Raw genomic sequence first — 19,091 nt, forward strand, 5'->3', positions numbered from 1 at the left:
CCATCTAGGAATGGCCAACGAGAAAATTTGTATATGGGGTTGATTACATAGAGACTAATAAAAATAAACAATGTTTGACTGACATTAAATTTGAGATAAACTTAAAATACATTTGATTGTATGTAGTATATTTTAAAAAATAACTCGTTGTTCGGTCACTGAGGAAAATAATCGGTTATCATGTTAAACTGACAATAAAAAATAACTGGTAATTAACTGGTTAACCGCATGAAAATAACCGGTTATTTTTGCCAATCCCTATATTCTTTTCGCTGTAAGAAAAATCCTGATGTAAACAATAGCACGTGACTGAAGTGAAGCTTCATTGACCACTGTTTGGCGCCATAGATTCTCAGCAAGTGTTCCTGCCTACTGTTGTACATTGTTTCATGTTAAACATTTCCCGTTACTCGTCAAGTAGGCCTAACCTCACTACTATGCATTCGTTTGCTTAGAAAACATTTACTTTATAATTACTGTAATTAAATTATTTTTAAGTCTTATGTCTTCACAATGGACAGTTGAGGATGCAAAAGCCATACTTCAGTACCACGTGCTTACGTGAACAACTACGAGCTCAAGTGACGCCAGCTTGTTACAAGAACAGACTACCTCGGTATTACTGTTGGTATTCATCCGCGTTCATAGTACACAACAAAATATAAAAGTAGCTTTTCTTTACATAGCATTTTACATATGAGTGAAGTTAAATGTTTCATTGTATTTAACAACTAGAATTCAATGTTTTATTTTCAAATAATACAAGATTGTGGTTTCCTAATACGAACTATATTTTCCTGCATCATGTGAGTGTTTCGACTGAGAGCCAACCACGGGTATGACAGCAACGTGCTTATATTTACATTAGGATTTTTCTTACAGCGAAAACAGTATAGTATGTAGGCGTAAGTCTGAAGATGAATGCTGTATTATTAGGCCTATTATTATTATTATTATTATTATTATTATTATTATTATTATTATTGTTGTTGTTGTTGTTAGTCTACTTATTAGTAAAGCCACTGCTATTATACCTACTATTAATCCATACTTATAAAATACAAAGTTTAGTAAGATGCAAGTAAGCACAAACTTAATAAAAAATTATTTTGTACTTTGCACTATTCATGAATAATACGCGATCATCTGGCTGCAAGGATTATATGATTTTTAATGTTTGATTTGTTCCACAGACTCTAAACCAGATGGCAGCATCAGATCGCTATAGTGGTGTGATGATGTGGCCAGGTGGTACCTTCAGCTACAGTGGCATTACACCTAAGTTCCACCATGCTTGGAATATGAGCGTGCCCTGGGAGTGGCGAGTGGATACGGCTACTGACTGGTATGTATCTGGAGAGAATTGCCCTTGGCTAGGTCTAGGCCTAGGGCTGTTAGATTCTGTTCAGAAGGGTTGAGTTCATTATTTTGTTAGATGAGTCATTTCGGTCCCTGTCCTATAAATGGTTCAGAAGTAGAAATAATAGTACATTATGCAACGAGCCTATAATGGTAGTAATTAAGACGCGAGTATGTTTATGAAAAGAGCAAAGCGAGTTTCATAATTTTCATACGAGTGTCTTAATTACCATTATAGGCAAGTTTCATACGATTTTTTATGCTCGACCATATTTCTAACTTGAAATTATTCATAAGTATTCATGTTATTCTTATCTGACTGAGGAGGGATATCTCGTAAATTGTGAGATGTGCGCAGACGCGAAAGTATTAATATTTTCCGAGAAACCAATGTCATTGAACTTGATATAATCTAGAGAGTAAATTAAACAATCTTGATATAACATTGAAATTGATTTAGACATTGAAAAACGAGATGACAAATTGAATTTATTTTAATATTATTTACAATTAACGCTAATTATTATAGTAACAGAACATAATCTTCTGCAACAGTATTGGATTTCCAGCCTCCGTGACGTTTCGCTAGTTGTCTTTTGATTGCATATCCGAGAATAATCGATACTTGCGCTTTCATATTGCTGCAATGTGTTTTCTGATTGGTGAAACACCTGAACTTTAATGAATAGGTGTACTTTAATGAGGTCCATTAAAGAGCTGCTACCAGGTGTATAATTACTACATTTCGACATGGTCGAGCATAAAATTATTTATATTAGTCCTGTGTATTTCAGTGCCAATGATATGGCGATTTCAACCATCTATTTTATGTTATATCTGATGAAATTGACGTAATTCACTGATATGGCTGATTGATTCCTATTGTAGAAAGTGTAGTGTTATGCTATAAAAATGTCGATCTAGAGATTTTATTGGACATGTTTTCTTCATGCTTTATATAGGAGAGAGTATCTGTATTGGATACTAACTCTTTCTGTTCATAGTCTTTGTTTACTACTACTACTACTACTACTACTACTACTACTACTACTACTACTACTCCTGCTGCTGCTAATAATAATAATAATAATAATAATAATAATAATAATAATAATAATAATAACTGTTGTCTTTTAATAAATTTTGTCCAATATTCTTTTGAGAAGATTAACTCCATATATAGATGAAATTATTGGGGATCATCAGTGTGGTTTTAGGCGTAATAGATGAACTATTGACCAGATATTTTGTATTCAACAGATAATGGAGAAAAAATGGGAGTATAAGGGTACAGTGCATCAGTTATTCATAGATTTCAAAAAGGCATATGACTCAGTTAAGAGAGAAGTTTTATATGATATTCTTATTGAATTTGGTATTCCCAAGAAACTAGTTCGATTAATTAAAACGTGTCTTAGTGAAACATATAGCAGAGTTCGTATAGGTCAGTTTCTGTCAGATGCGTTTCCAATTCACTGTGGGCTAAAGCAAGGAGGTGCACTATCACCTTTAATTTTTAACTTTGCTCTAGAGTATGCCATTAGGAAAGTCCAGGATAACAGAGAGGGTTTGGAATTGAACGGGTTACATCAGCTGCTTGTCTATGCGGATGACGTGAATATGTTAGGAGAAAATCCACAAACGATTAGGAAAAACACGGGAATTTTACTGGAAGCAAGTAAAGAGATAGGTTTGGAAGTAAATCCCGAAAAGACAAAGTATATGATTATGTCTCGTGACGAGAATATTGTACGAAATGGAAATATAAAAATTGGAAATTTATCTTTTGAAGAGGTGGAGAAGTTCAAATATCTTGGAGCAACAGTAACAAATATAAATGATACTCGGGAGGAAATTAAACACAGAATAAATATGGGAAATGCGTGTTATTATTCGGCTGAGAAACTTTTATCATCCAGTCTGCTGTCAAAAAATTTGAAAGTTAGAATTTATAAAACAGTTATATTACCGGTTGTTCTTTATGGTTGTGAAACTTGGACTCTCACTTTGAGAGAGGAACATAGGTTAAGGGTGTTTGAGAATAAGGTGCTTAGGAAAATATTTGGGGCTAAGCGGGATGAAGTTACAGGAGAATGGAGAAAGTTACACAACACAGAACTGCACGCATTGTATTCTTCACCTGACATAATTAGTAACATTAAATCCAGACGTTTGAGATGGACAGGGCATGTAGCACATATGGGCGAATCCAGAAATGCATATAGAGTGTTAGTTGGGAGGCCAGAGGGAAAAAAACCTTTAGGGAGACCGAGACGTAGTTGGGAGGATAATATTTAAATGGATTTGAGGGAGGTGGGATATGATGATAGAGAATGGATTAATCTTGCTCAGGATAGGGACCAATGGCGGGCTTATGTGAGGGTGGCAATGAACCTCCGGGTTCCTTAAAAGCCAGTAAGTAAGTAAGGAAATAAGTAAGTTGTCTTTTAATACTCTCCAGCTGTTCCTATCACTATCGTCTTCTATCACCAACACCACCACCACAAATCATTCTGTCCTCCCTCACTGTTGTTTTTCGAGAACGACCAGGTCTTGGCTTATAGTCTACTGACACTTCTTGTTTTTGCCGTCGACTCCACATACTTATGAGTTGTTGTGATATACCAAAATCTTCAGCAACGCTAGACTGCGATTTTCCCTCCTTCAAGGCATTTAAAACAGCTTGTCTCACAGCCACAGAGTATTCCCTTTGATTTGGCATACTTGCAATGGTCTGTACAAATAAACAAGCACTGTCTAAATACCTAAACACAAATATTTAATGTATACCATGCCATTAAATCAAACCATAAAATACTTATGAGCTAATGGAATAAACATTTATATTGTTATTCTGTGAACTTGTCTGCTTCCTAGATACATAACCACAGCAACGTGATGCTACTCATAGAATGACACAGCTGTGTGCTTCGCGTTGTAACTACATGCAAACAGTACTGACAACATTAAACCTAAACTACAAAATGCTTTTGAACGCTACTGTATATACATAGCCTACATTGGTAGTGTTCCTACTACTACTACTACTACTACTACTACATTTAATGTTTCTACTGATACTTCTACAAATATTCTGCCGAAATAGCTGATATGCAGATGTTTCTCAAATTTATACTCATGCTGTAATATGAAGTTTCAAGGTCCAAGAAACAGAAAGAAAGAAAGAAACAAACAAACAAACAAACAAACAAGTAAACAAAAAGCAAAAAAGTCTAGAGTCTAACATGTCCATAATTTTACTTTGATGTAATGTTTGTTATTATTGCAGGTTCAAACATGCCAGTACTCCAGCGAACCTTGTTGTCCTGTATTTTGAGGAGCCAGATACAACAGCCCACACCTTTGGTCCAGAATCTCCACAAGTTCTGAGTTACATTCAGAAAGTATGAATTTTTGTTAAACTGATTATTGGATGACTGAAATATCTCAATTATTACTTTAATTCTATGTCTTCATAAACCTATTGATCATCCATCTCAAAAATTGTTTTTAGACTTTAATGTTCTTAAAATAAGACAAATTTATTATATTTTATTAATAAAATTCATACATAAAAATCGAAATAATTTTGAATTGTATTCTTGTAGTTATGAAACAAAAGGTATGAATTCTTTAAGATTGTTTGAACCAAAATGCAACATTGCTACAGTATTTAATCATAGTAATTTAGGCCCAAGAATATATAACAAATTTATATTTAAATATCCTAATTTTGTCAATTCCAATAGTTCTAGTATTAAATATGAGGGGTTCACAACCAGAGTGGACCAAGTCCATCTGGAATAGTTCTGAGATATTGAGTCTTAAAGTTCCTGGCTCACGCTTAGCAACCTTCACCTTCCATAGGAAATGCTGCCCTCTTGTGCAGTAACAAATGAGTTATGGACTTTGTTTGTTATGGCAAGTTTTCTACATCCAAGATTGTATTAACCCACAAACTGATCACAGGCGGACTTTGCCCACTCTGGTTGTGAGCCCCTCATATAAAACGTTATGTATGGATTTTATAAAAATTGAAAAATTGTAAATTTAAATTTATATATTCTTATTACGTACTAGACATAAGACAAATTGTATTATATACTTCTTAATTTAAATTCAGGAATCCACTTCTGAGCGTGAGTTCTACTCTTTCAGATGCGAGCTAAAGTTTTTCTGTTTATATTATATTTTGTGTTACAATTATTAGCAAAATAAATAAATAAATAAATAAAATAAATTCTGAACCAAGTAGCCAGTTCTATCTTTGTAACGAGCCAGTGTATCATTTCAGGTAGATAACATCACAACATACTTGCGACAGAGTCTCGTAAGCAAGGGTCTGCTGTATAAAGTGAATGTGGTGCTTCTGAGTGATCATGGCATGGCGACCGTCACACCCCAACGCATCTTCAACCTCACACACTATATCAACAAAGCATTCTTCCAGATAGTGGACACCTCGCCTGTGCTACAAATTCGTCCAACTAAAGGTAGAAGGTTTCACATAATATTGGAAACTCAAAAAAGTGTCAAGATGGTGCACAATTTCATTCTGATACCGAACAATAATTGCTAATTTCTATGCTTCCCAGTGTGTATTCATCCTTGTATGGTCTACTCCTCCATTGTATCCTAGCTAATCACATCTACTTTTAACTTCTCCTTGCTAATCACATTATCCACTTTCTGTTTGCTAATCCCCTACATCTTATTCTTGCTAATCACCTGCTCATCTTAGTACTCCTCCATATTCTCCTTGCTAATCATCTCCTTCTTCACCTTATCCTTGCTAATCAACTTCTTGCTAATCATCTCCTCCACCTTCTTCTTGCTATCCATGCTAATTACCTCCTCCTCCACCATCCCCTTTTCCTTTTTATTCTTCCTAATCATCAGTCCCTTTCGACATCTTCTAATTTTTCCTTACTACTCACCTCCTCATGGCTTTTCTCTTCCAACTTCGTCTTGCTATCCATGCTAAACACCTCCTCCTTCACTTCTCATTGCTAATCATCTCCTTCACCTTCTCATTGCTAACCACCTCCTCCTTGCTAATCACCTCCTGCTCTTCACCTTCTTGCTAATCACCTTCCCTTCTCCACTTCCTCCTTGCAGACCACATCCTCTACCTTCTCCTTACTAATCAAATCTTCTTGATTTCCTCTTCCACCTTCTTCTTGCTATCCATGCTAAACACTTCCTCCTTCACCTTCTCATTGCTAATCATCTCCTTCACCTTCTCATTGCTAACCACCTCCTCCTTGCTAATCACTTCCTCCTTCACCTTCTTGCTAATCACCTCTTCCTTCAACGTCTTGCTAATCACCTCCTATTCACCTTCTCACTGCTAATCACCTCCTCATTCACCTTCTTGCTAATGACCTTCACCTTGCTAATCATCTCCTCCTTCAACTTCTTGCTTATCACCTCCTCCTTCACCTTCTCTTTACTAATCACCTCCTCCTCACTAATCATCTCCTCTTCTGCCCATGTGCACCATTCTCGATTAAAATTTGACCATGGTTAAGTCTGCACTTGACTATCTTCAACGCCAATTTGCAGAGTATCAATCTCGATCAAAGTTAAACGAGCGAGTTGATGAAGATCAAATTTGATCACGGGTGTGGGACCGATTATCTTGAATTGGACATGGTCAAGTAGAGAAAACCAAAATGGCGGCACGATTTGACGTACTTGATGGAATTGAAGATAAAATGATGTATCTTCAACAAACAAATCACTGCGGAAATAACAGAATTGGTGTTATTGTAGAAAGAGTAAGTTTGTAGATGAATAATAAAAATGTTCTTTTTTCTCAAAATAGACTGATGTTTTATATATGTTTCTGCTTTGGAAGATCGGGACTTTACTTGAAGACAAAATATTATTTAGGCCTAATTGTCCAATTTTGTTAACATAATAACAAAGTAGTTATTCTATGCCAGTAATAATATATCAAAACTAAATGACCATTTTGTAGAATGCGAGATTATCACTTATTAGCTATAGATTTGCTGTTTGAAACTATTAGGACCTACATGACTTTTGGACAATTAGGCTATTTATGCTTGAATTAAGAGAAATTACATGGATACCTTCCTTTCCCTCTTACTCCAAAATTCCAACCTTGTGAACACAAAATAAGTGGATAAATTTCAGAACAAGGATACTTTCCTTTCCCTCTTACTCCAAAATTCCAACCTTGTGCACACAAAATAAATTGGTACTAAAATCTTCCTTTTCGTATGCATGATGATGCGTATTCGACATACACAGACAAATTGCTTTTTTTTTCATTTAATTTTAAAATAATTGTTAGCGAAGTATCCGTATACTGAAATTTTCCCAAATAAATTATTGGCACTGAAATGTGTCTTTTCGTAAGTAAGATGATGAGCATTCGACAAACATATATAAATCTGCTCTTTTTAGTAGCCTATTTCAAGATAATTGTCAGTGAGGTATCCTTATACTGAAATTTTCCCAAATAAATTATTGGCACTGAAATGTGTCTTTTCATAAGCAAGATTATGAGCATTCGACAAACACATACAAATCTGCTCTTTTTAGTAGCCTATTTCAAGATAATTGTCAGTGAGGTATCCGTATACTGAAATTATCCCAATTATTATCATTAATATGAAGTAAACACGTATAACTCATGTGAATTGTGAGGTTAAATCCAACCAGGTAGCCTGCTTTTCTCTTAGAGAACTTCCGTCAGTACTTTTATTCTGTAATATGGATGCATAATTGCTGACGTGTTCTAAAGGAATTCCCACTTCGAACTGTGAGAAGATCGGTGCTCTTTTCTTTTTTTCTTCCATGATTATTGAAAATTGTTATTTGAAAACTGCGAGGATTTTTGAAAGCAGTCCGACAAACAAAAACGAAGCGATAATTGTCAGAGTGCATTCGTTCGCTGTTTTATATGCGGTAACCTAGCGTTCAGATGATTCTTCTCAAGCGAGCGTACCGTCAGCTGACGGTACTGAGTTGATCGAGGGAAAATGTCGGTGCACCGCATCTGTAACTTGATCATTGTCAAGAATTAACCATGTTTCCATGATTTCTGATAAATGGGCTAGATGATCGAGAATGGTGCACACGGCCATTCATCTTCTTGATAAACACCTCCTTCAACTTCACCTTCCTAATCACCCCCTCCCGCACATTCCCCATGCTAATCACCTCCTCTCTCACTTTCTTCTTGCTAATCACTTCCTCCTTCACCTTCTCCTTGCCAATCACCTTCTCTTTCACCTTATCCTGCTAATCACGTACTTCACCTTCTTCTTGCTAATCACCTCCTACTTCACCTTCTCACTGCTAATCACATCCTCATTCACCTTCTTGCTAATGACCTTCACCTTGTTAATCATCACCTCCTTCAACTTCTTGCTTATCACTCCTACTCTTCAGCTTCTCCTTATTAATCACTTCCTCCTTTTCATCTCCTTCACCTTCTCATTGCTAATCACCTTCTCTTCACTTTCTCATTGCTATTCACCTTTTCCTTAACCTTCTCATTGCTAATCACTTACTCTTTACCTCCTTGGTAATCACATCCTCCTTCACCTTGTTCTTTCTAATCACCCCTCCTTGTTCGCTAATCATCTTTTTTCCTCTCCACTTTTTTGCTAATCACCTCCTCCTACACATTGTCCTTGCTAACCACCTCCTCCTTCGCTTTCTCCTTGCAAATCACCTCTTTCTTCACCTTCTTATTGCTAATCACCTCCTTGTTCACCTTTTCTTTGTTAATCACCTCCACCTTTACCTTGTCCTTGCTAATCACCTTCTCTTACAATTTCTCTTTTTATTCACTTCCTCCTCCAACTTCTTCTTCCTAATCACCTTCACTTTCTCCTTTCTAATCACCTACTCCACCTTCTGCTTCCTAATCATCTCTTCACCATCTCTCTATTCACCTCCTCCTTCATATTCTCCTCGCTAATCAACTCCTTCACTTCATTGCTAATCACCTTTTCCATCATCTCCTTGCTAATGACCTCCTCCTGGCTAATCACCTCCTCTTAACCTTCTTGCTAATCCATCCTCCTTCAACTCCTCCTTGCTAATCACCTTTTCCTTACTAATCGCTTCTCATCTCTAATCACTTCCTCCTATTCACATTCTGCTTGCTTAACACTTCTTCCAACTTTTCCTTCCTAATCATCTCCTTCTCTTCACTCTCTTGCTAATCACCTCCTTCACCTCCTCATTGCTAATCATCTTCTCTTCACCTTCTTTCTATTCACCTTCTTCACCGTCTCCTTCCTAATCTCCTTCTCCAACTTCTTGCTAGTCATCTCCTCCTTCACCTTCTCATTGCTATTCACCGCGTACTCTTCACCCTTGTGCTTGGTAATCACCTCCTGCTCCACCTTCTCCTTGCTAATCACCTCCTTGTACTTGCTAATCATCTCACCTTCACCTTCTCCTTTTTAAGCACCTCCGCCTTCACCTTGTCGCAAATCACCTCCTCCTTCACTTCATCTTTGCTAACCACGTACTCCTTCGTAATACCCTCCTCTTTACCTTCTCCTTGCTAATCTCTTGCTCCTTTTCAGCTTCTTCAATTTCTCCTTGCTAATCACTTCCTTCACCTTCTCACTGCTAATCCCCTCCTCCTCTTCACCTTTTACTTGCTAATAATCTCCTCCTCTTCAACTTCTTCTTACTAATCACCTTCTCCTTGCTAATCACCTCCTCATCTTCATCTTCTTGCTAATCGCCTCCTCCACCGTCTTTTGCTAATCATCCCCTCCTTCACTTTCTTCTTTCTAGTTACCTCTTTCATCTCCTCCTTGCTAATCAACTCCTCCCTACTTTCTCATTGCTAATCACGTCCTTCACATTCTTACCCCCTCTTTCAACTTTCTTTTGCTAACCACCCTTCTTTCACTTTCCCTTTGCTAATCACTTCCCCTTCACCTCCTTGCTAATCACTTCCTCCTTCACTGTCTCCTTGCTAATCACCACCTCCTTGAACGTCTCCTTCCTAATCACCTCCACCTTCACTTTTTTTTGCTAATCAACTCCTCCTTCACCTCCTTGCTAATCATCTCCTCCTTCACCATTTTCCTCCCAATCAACTCCTGCTCTTTCTTCTTGCTAAACACCTCCTCCTTGCTAATCACCTCCTCCACCTTCTCATTGCTAATCACATCCTTCTTTACCTTCTTGCTAATCACCTCCTCCTTCACTTACTACTTGCTTCACTGTTACTTCATCTTCTACTTGCTAATCACCTCTTCCACCTTATTCTATCTAATTAATCCCTTCCTCACTTTGTTGCTAATCACCTCCTCATTAACCTTCATGTTGCTAATCACCTACTGCTTCACCTTCCTCTTGCTAATCACCTGCCCGTTCACCTTCTACGAGCTAAACAGCTCCCTCTCCACCTTTTTTCTTGCTAATCACTTCCTCCATCTTTTCCTTGCTAAACACTTCCTCTTTCACCTCCTTCCTAATCACCTCCTCTTCACCTTCTCCTTGCTAATGACCTCTTTATCTTCTTGCTAATCACTTCTACCTTTTCCTTCTCCTTGCTAATCACCTCCTCCTCTTCACGTTCTTGTTAATCACCATCTTCTTCGCCGTCTTCTTCCTTATCACATCCTTCACCCTTTTCTTGCTAGTCACCTGCTTCACATTCTCCTTTCTAATCAACTCCCCCTTCACCTTATTGCTCTTCACCTCCTGTTTCACCTTCTTCTCCTCCCTTGCCCCTTCACATTCTCTTTGCTAATCACCTTCCCTTCACCTTCTCTTTGCTACTTACCTCGTCCTTCGTCTTCTCCGTTCTAATCACCTTATTATTGCTAGTCACCTCTTCCAACTTCTTCTTGCTAGTCACCTCCTCCAACTTGCTATCACTTCCTCATGCACCTTATCCTTCACCACTTCCTTCACCTTTTTCTTGCTAGTCACCGCATCCTTCTATTTCTCATTGCTAATCACCTCCTCTTCACCTTGTCATTGCGAATCACCTCCTTCGTCACCTCATTGCTAATCATCTCTTTCACCTTCTCCTTGCTAATCACTTCCTTCCTAATCACTTCCCCCTCTTCACCGTCTCCTTGCTAATTACCTCTTCATGTATCTTCTAATTGCTAATTACATCCTCCTTCACCTCCACCTTCTCATTGCTAATCACTCCTCCTCTTCACCATCTCCTCTCTAATCACCTCATGTTCACGTTCTCCTCGCTAATAAAGTTCTCGTTGCTAATCACCTCCACCTCCTCACCTTCTCCTATCTAATCTCCTTTTCCTCCACTTTCTCGTTGCTAATCACCTCCTCCTCTTTACCTTCTCTCGCTAATCACCCCCTACTTCATCTTCTCTTTGCTAATCACCTACTCTTCACCTTCTTGCTAATCACTACCACTTTCACCTCCTTCACCTTCTCACTCCTAATCACCACCTCTTCACCTCGTCCTGTCTTATCACCTCCTTCACTTTCTCATTGCTAATCGCCTCCTCCTCTTCACCTTCTTCTTGCTAATCACCCCTCCTTCACCTTCTCTTTGCTAATCACCTTCTCCTTGCTAATCACCTCTTCTTTCACCTCCACATTAATAATCACCTCCTCTTCACTTTCTCCTTTCTAATCCCCTCCTCCTTCATCTTCCTCTTGCTAATTACCGCCTCCTTCCTAATCACCTTGTCCCCTTCATCTTCTTGCTAATTACGTCTTCCACCTTCTCCTGGCTGATTGCCTCCTCCTTCACCTTCTCTTTGCTAACCACCTCCTCCTCTCCACCTTCTCATTTCTAATTACCTCCTCTTCACCTCGTTGCTAATCTCTTCCTCCTTCACTTTCTCAATGCCAATCACCTGCTCCTCCTTTCCTTCTCCTTGCTAATTACCAAATCCTTGCTGATTACCTCCTCCTTTTCACCTTTTCTTGCTAATCACCCCCTCCATCTTCTTTCTAGTCACCTCCTTCACCTTTTCGTTACTAATTACCTCCTCCTTGACCTTCTAATTGTTAATGACCTCCTCCTCGTCACTTTCGCCTTGCTAATCACCTCCTCCATCTTTTCCTTGCTAAAAACCTCCACATTTTCCTTGCTAATCATCTCCTTCACTTTCTCCTTGCTAATCACCTTCTTCTTGCTAATCACCTTCTCCTTGCTAATCACCTGCTCTTCACATTCTCATTGCTAATCACCTCCTCTTCACCTTGTCATTGCTAATCACTTCTTCCTTGACGTTCTGCTGGCTAATAACCTGCTCCTTCACCTTCTCCTTCCTAACCACCTCCTCCTCTGTACCTCATTGCCAATCACCTCTTCCTTCAACTTCTTCTTGCTAATCACCTCTTCTCTTCACCTTGTCATTTCTAATCACATGCTATTCATCTTCTCCTTGCTAATCACCGCCTCCTCTTCACCTTACTCTTGTTAATGACCTCCTCCTTCACCTTCTTCTTGCTAATCACCTCCTCTTGTTCACCTTATCCTTGCTAATCATCTCCTCCTTCACCTTTCGTTGCTAATCACCTCCTCCTTCACCTGCTCATTGCTAATCACCTCCTTCTTGCTAATCATCTCTTCCTCTTCACCTTGTCCTTGCTAATCACCTCCACCACCTTCTCATTGCTATTCACCTCCTTGCAATCCACCTCCTCCTCTTCACCTTCTCCTAGCTAATCACCTCCTCCACCTTATCCTTGGCAATCACCTCCTCCTCCACCTTATTCTTGATGATAACCACCTTATCCTTTACAATCACCTCCTTCTCCACGTTATTTTTGATAGTCTCCATCTCCACCTCATTGCAAATCACCTCCTACTCCACCTTAATCTTGACAATCATCTCCTCCTCGACCTTATCCTTGATAATCTCCACCTACTCCCCCTCATTGCTAATCACCTTCTCCACCTTATCCTTCACAGTCACTTCTTCCTCCACCTTATCCTTGATAATTACCACCTTCTCCACCTCATTGCTAATCACCTCCTCCATTTTATCCTTAATAATCACCTTATTCTTGAATCACCGTTCATGGAATGCAGTGCCATAGTGTTTGAACCCGACTGTATTTTTCATTGAAGGGCATTTAGGAGATTGTAAACTCTGAACTTAACTTGACGTCATCATATTCCTGCTAGTGATGTTTTGAAAATAAGAATAAAATATTTTAAAATATTTAATTCAAATTATTGAAAACACGGAAGAAGAAAATTGAGAGAACGACTTTACATATAGTATAAAAGTACAGTATTCTTCTGTTTTATTCAGTTAAGGAGAGGTTTTACTGAAAATATGCAGATGCTCCTTCTTGATGTAGGTTACAAATTGTAATTCGTTGTGTAATGATCACACTGTGTGTATACTGCAGGAAAGGAGAGTGTGGTGTACAATGCATTGAAGACTGCGTCACAGACAGCTAATTTCTCAGTGTACCAATCAAGTGAGCTCCCTGCACGCTGGCACTATGCACAAAGTGCCCGGACACCACCAATACTTGCTGTGGCTGACATCGGTTACGCATTCCAGGATCTTATCGAGTGGTATCAGGACTGGTACCAGCGCAAGTTTCACATCACTTGTAAGTTGTCATTGATCTCTGCAGCTTCGTCAAAGATCACACACTATTTCTTGTAGTGCCTCTTAACATAAAAGTGAATTTATATTTAGGCTTATTTACGAAGCGTGATCAAATAAAACCAGTTGAGACCATTATGATGCATATAGAAAGATCACTATTTAAGAATACATAAATATAATATGTAAATTTCCTTAGAAAAAGTCTCCATTGGCATTTAAACAAACATCCCACTTTGTGGAGAAACTTCAGATACCATCAGCAAATATAGACCTTGTCTGCTTCTTGAACTATTTCAGCACTGCGGCTTTCACGTCATCATCTGTATGTAAACTGTGCCCCTATAGAGTTTACTTTAAGGGTCTGAATAAATGAAAATCTGGACTGTTATGTCACATACCATGTTACCATATGTCATACACAGTAGGTCATATGAGATGGGAGGAAAGGTTTTGTTTGGTTATGATTCATATATACATAGTGTGAAGTTTATTAGTAACAACAATGTAATTTATTCCTCACAACAATAATTCCTTTCTACAATTCGCCTTAAACGCTCTCGGCAACAATTGGATCTTCACTCAACACAGTATTCGTTATAGCACTCCACCGACGACAATGACAGTTTACTTGGATTATTACGCACAACAATGAACTGTTAATCTTAACTAATATTTACACAGTACTATTTACAAATCAGAACTACCAGTTCTCAGTTCACAGTTCTTCTATCTCAGTCACTCGAGTTCACGGTATCTCGAACCACAGACCTTCAGAGACAGTTCACTGTACTCGAACTCGGGTCCCTCCAACTGCGGTCCACTGCACTCGAACTCAGGTCCCTCCAACTGCGGTCCACTGCACTCGAACTCAGGCCTTCGGATGCTGACGCAGATGCGGACGCACACTCGAGTCGAACTCCGGCTGGCTTGCTTGCTCTGGCTTTCTCACTGACTGAATAATTGAAAAATCTGAAGACTCTGTCTAGTTCGCTGGCGCCTGCTCTTTTATAGCAAAATCATAGTTGCGAGAACCTTCTACAGGTGTGTAGAGAATTATCTCAATATCTCTACATCGACAGACGTCTGGAATAATCGGGAAGGTCGTTCCACATCCACTGCGTAGCAGCTGCGCGCGCAGACTCGTCGCGTGACGTAATACACCCTCTCTCTCTTCTCTCCACCGCGCGACGTCACTCAATGTTCCGTGGAGCCCGTGCGATCTGCTTTCTTGCGGGACGCTGGTCGTGAGTTCGATTCTCACGTCGCTGTCACATTGCCCCCTCCTTAGGGCTGCTCGTCCCGGGCAGTCCCTTGGTAGGCTGCTAATCGGTCCAGATGCACCACCATCATCTTCCCTCGAGGTTGTCGCTGGATCCGGTACACCACGTCGTTGATCCGGGTCACCACGCGGTATGGACCATCCCAGGCACGCTGCAGCTTTGGTGATTTCCCTTTGGTCCTGGTAGGTCGATACAGCCACACCAGGTCGCCCTCCTGGAATCCTGCAGAGTTGGCTAATCTGTCGTAGCGCACCTTCATCCTGTCGCTGGCCATCTTGAGGTGCTCTCTGGCCAGTTGGTGAATTCCATTCAACTTCTCGGTGAGTTCTGCCACATAGTCAGTCGCTGGCTGGTCGGCGCTGGGTGGCGTGCCAAACAGCAGATCACAGGGCAGGCGCAGCTCTCTCCCGAAGACCATGTTTGCCGGTGTCATCCCTGTTGTATCGTGGACCGAAGCTCTGTAGGCCAAGAGGAACAGTGGGACTCTGGCATCCCAGTCTCGTTGATGGTTGGACACCACCTTCCGCAGATGCTCTTCCAAGGTTTTGATGTAGCGTTCCACCATACCATCGGACTGTGGGTGGAGGGGAGTGGTCCTGGTTTTATGCACCCCCAGACGCTCGAACAATTCTCCCATCAGGTTGGATTCGAAGTTGCGCCCCTGATCGCTATGCAATTCCCGGGACACCCCGAATCGGCAGATGAAGTTGTCAAGCAGCGCGTCGGCCACCGTCGAAGCCTCTTGGTTGGGAATCGCGTACACCTCTGGCCATTTTGTGAAGTAATCCATGGCGACTAGCAGGTAGCGGTTCCCGCGATCCGTGACCGGGAACGGTCCAGCAACGTCGATGGCGATCCTCTCAAAAGGAGCTCCCACGTTGTACTGCTGCATGGCTCCCCTGCTGCGGGTCCTTGGTCCGCGACTGGCTGCACAGGTGTCGCATCTTCGGCACCATTGTTCCGTGTCGGTCCTCTGATGCAACCAATAGAACCTCTGCCTTAACTTGTCCAGCGTCCTGTTGGCTCCCAGGTGGCCTCCAGTCACTCCAGCATGAGTCTCCTCCAGCACTACCTTCACCTTGCTCCTGGGCAGGACAAGTTGTTCTATGCGGGTCCTTCCATCGGCCGACTCCCAAATCCTCTTCAGGATACCGTCCTTGACAGTGAAGGATTCCCACTGGGCCCAGTAGCTCTTGTAAGTGGGGCTACGGTTGGCGATATCGGCCCATACTGGTCTCTGGCCGGACTCCACATCACGCAGTAGCTGTCCAATGTTTGGGTCCTCCAGCTGCTCCCTCCTTATGGCGGCGTTATCCCATCCTGGGCTCGGCTGGGCGGCAATTGCTCTTACTGCGTGGGCGCCATCCCGCTCTTCTACTTTCAGGCAGTGTTTGCAGCCATCCGGGCACGGACGTCGTGACAGGGCATCAGCGTTGGAATGTTTCTTCCCTTGTCGGTGTTCAGAGGTGAAGTTGTACTCCTGCAGACGTTGAACCCAACGGGCGGTCTGCCCCTCCAGATTCTTGAAGCCCAATAGCCAGGTGAGTGCAGAATGGTCTGTCCTCAGATGGAATTCCTGGCCATACAAATATTTGTGGAAGTGCTTCAGGGCTTCCACAATGGCAAGAAGTTCTCTACGCGTCACACAGTAGTTTCTCTCAGCCTTGGATAGTGTTCGGCTGAAGTAGGCAATCACCCTCTCTTGCCCGTCCTGTTCCTGAGAGAGTACTCCGCCGATGCCTACGTTGCTAGCGTCCGTGTCGAGCGTGAACTTCCTTCCAGGGATGGGATATCCCAGTACAGGAGCAGTGTAGAGCGCCTCTTTCAGCGACTGGAAGGATGACTCCGCCTCGTCTGTCCACTGGAATTGTCGTTTCTCCTCGGTCAGCTGGGTTAGAGGCTTAGCGATGTTGGCGTACCCAGCTACGAACCTTCTGTAATAAGTGCAGAGGCCGAGAAAGCGGCGCAGCTCCTGCTTGTCCCTCGGTCTCGGCCATCCTCTGACGGCTTGTAGCTTCTCCGGGTCCGTGGCCACTCCGTTGGTCCCTACTACGTGTCCCAAGTAGTTGACCTTCTTCTGGAATAGATGACATTTCTTCGGGTTCAACTTCAGTCTGGCTTGTCGCAGTCTCTCGAACACTTTCCTCAGGTTCATCAGCTGTTCGCCGAAAGTCTTGCCCACCACGATGACGTCATCAAGGTACAGCAAACAGGTGTCGTATGTCAGGCCTCTCATTACGGACTCCATTAGTCTCTGGAATGTAGCCGGGGCGTTGCAGAGGCCGAACGGCATAACGGTGAACTGCCATAGTCCCTGGCCTGTAGAGAATGCCGTTTTCTCCTTATCCTCCGGATGTAGCGCCACCTGCCAGTATCCTGACTTGAGATCCAACGTCGAGAACCACTCTGCTCCGGCCAGGGTGTCCAAGGTGTCGTCAATTCGTGGAAGGGGAAAGCAGTCCTTCTTGGTGACGTCATTCAGTCTTCTGTAGTCCACGCAGAAGCGCAGGTCCCCATTCTTCTTCTTCACCAGCACCACAGGTGATGACCAAGGGCTGTCGGATTCCTCGATGACCCCTCTTGCTTTCATGTCCTCCAGTTGGTTGTCAATCTCCCTCTGTTTAGCTAGAGGGACGCGTCGAGGAGGTTGTCTGATTGGGCGAGCATTTCCGGTGTCGATGCGGTGCTGGACTTTCTCCGTTCTCCCGTAGTCATTTTCAGACAGACTGAACACGTCCTGAAATTCTGTCAGTAGATCGTGGACTTGTCTTCTTTCTCTTTTGCTTAAATTCGCCGGCAATTCTCGAGCCAGCTCTTTCAGTGGTGGGTCTAAATCTGGACGTGGTCGGTGACACTCCTCGTTTTCTGCCAGCGACGTCACAGACACCACCGGCTCGACGTTACCTAGTACAGTTCCACTAGGCACCTCCTTGTCCCGATTGGTGACATTCAGGACCCTCACCGGTACCACCTTCTGATTCGGGAGTAAGGATCTGGCCACATAAACCCCATCTATCGGAGTTGTTTGCGAATCGAGGAGCAGGTTTCTCTTAGGTTTTCCGTCCAGTCTTGCCGTCACCACCATCTCGCAGCCTGCTGGGATTGTCACTTTATTCTCCAAGGTGAGTCTGCTGTCCATGGGTTGGTCTTCGACGTCTCTCAGGAACACTTCATCCTGACCAAAACGCAGGATACGGCGCCGGACGTCCACCGTTGCATCGAAAATCCGCATGGCGTCGAGTCCCAGGATGACGTCTTCAGTGATGTTGGCGACGAACACCCACATCTCCAGTCTCCTCTTTCCCAATGTCAGATCCAGGAAAACCTCCTTTTGGATGGGCAGGTTCTCGCCTGAGGCAGTACGTAGCTCATACCGGCGCAGCGGCGTCCTCCCAGGTAGTCCACGCACGACTTCTGGTCTGGCGATAGTGAGCGACGCCCCGGTGTCTACCAGTACTCTGCATGGGCGGCCTCTTATCCATCCGTCAGCAATCAGCCCATCGTCGCATCTTCTGTTAACCGTCTTCAAGATCAGCCGAGGGGATGGTGATGACGGCGCCGACGTGCCCCTCATCGCATCGGCCCCTTTTAGTTTTCCTGTTTGTGACCAGATCGGTCACAGTCCCTCCTCAGGTGTCCAGGCTCGCCGCAGGACCAGCAGGTGGGCACTCCTCGTCTTCGTCGCTCGGGTGATTTCGGTTGACGTTCCTCGACGTCGGCCGCCGCGACGCTCCTAATCCGGTGCGATGCCGAGACGTTCGCCGTCAACTTGGCTGCCTCCATCCTGAGGGCCGCCGCCAGAGCTGCATTGATGGTGCGATGCTCTGCCTGGAGTAGCTGTTGCTTTATTTCCGGGTCTCGAACTCCGCTGCCGAAGGTGTAG

At 42.4% G+C, this 19,091-nt stretch overlaps 1 protein-coding gene across 1 annotated transcript in view; it reads left to right on the forward strand.

The window, feature by feature from the left end:
* Positions 1–19,091, forward strand: part of LOC138698383 (ectonucleotide pyrophosphatase/phosphodiesterase family member 5-like) — a 39,878-nt gene that overhangs the window by 9,529 nt on the left and 11,258 nt on the right. Inside the window, exons 2-5 of the mRNA XM_069824255.1 lie at positions 1,194–1,345; positions 4,649–4,763; positions 5,654–5,852; positions 13,720–13,929. Of these exons, the coding sequence (XP_069680356.1) occupies positions 1,194–1,345; positions 4,649–4,763; positions 5,654–5,852; positions 13,720–13,929 (676 nt within the window). The remainder of the gene's footprint in view (positions 1–1,193; positions 1,346–4,648; positions 4,764–5,653; positions 5,853–13,719; positions 13,930–19,091) is intronic.

The sequence above is a fragment of the Periplaneta americana genome, chromosome 4, assembly GCF_040183065.1.
Source record: "Periplaneta americana isolate PAMFEO1 chromosome 4, P.americana_PAMFEO1_priV1, whole genome shotgun sequence".
Taxonomy (NCBI): domain Eukaryota; kingdom Metazoa; phylum Arthropoda; class Insecta; order Blattodea; family Blattidae; genus Periplaneta; species Periplaneta americana.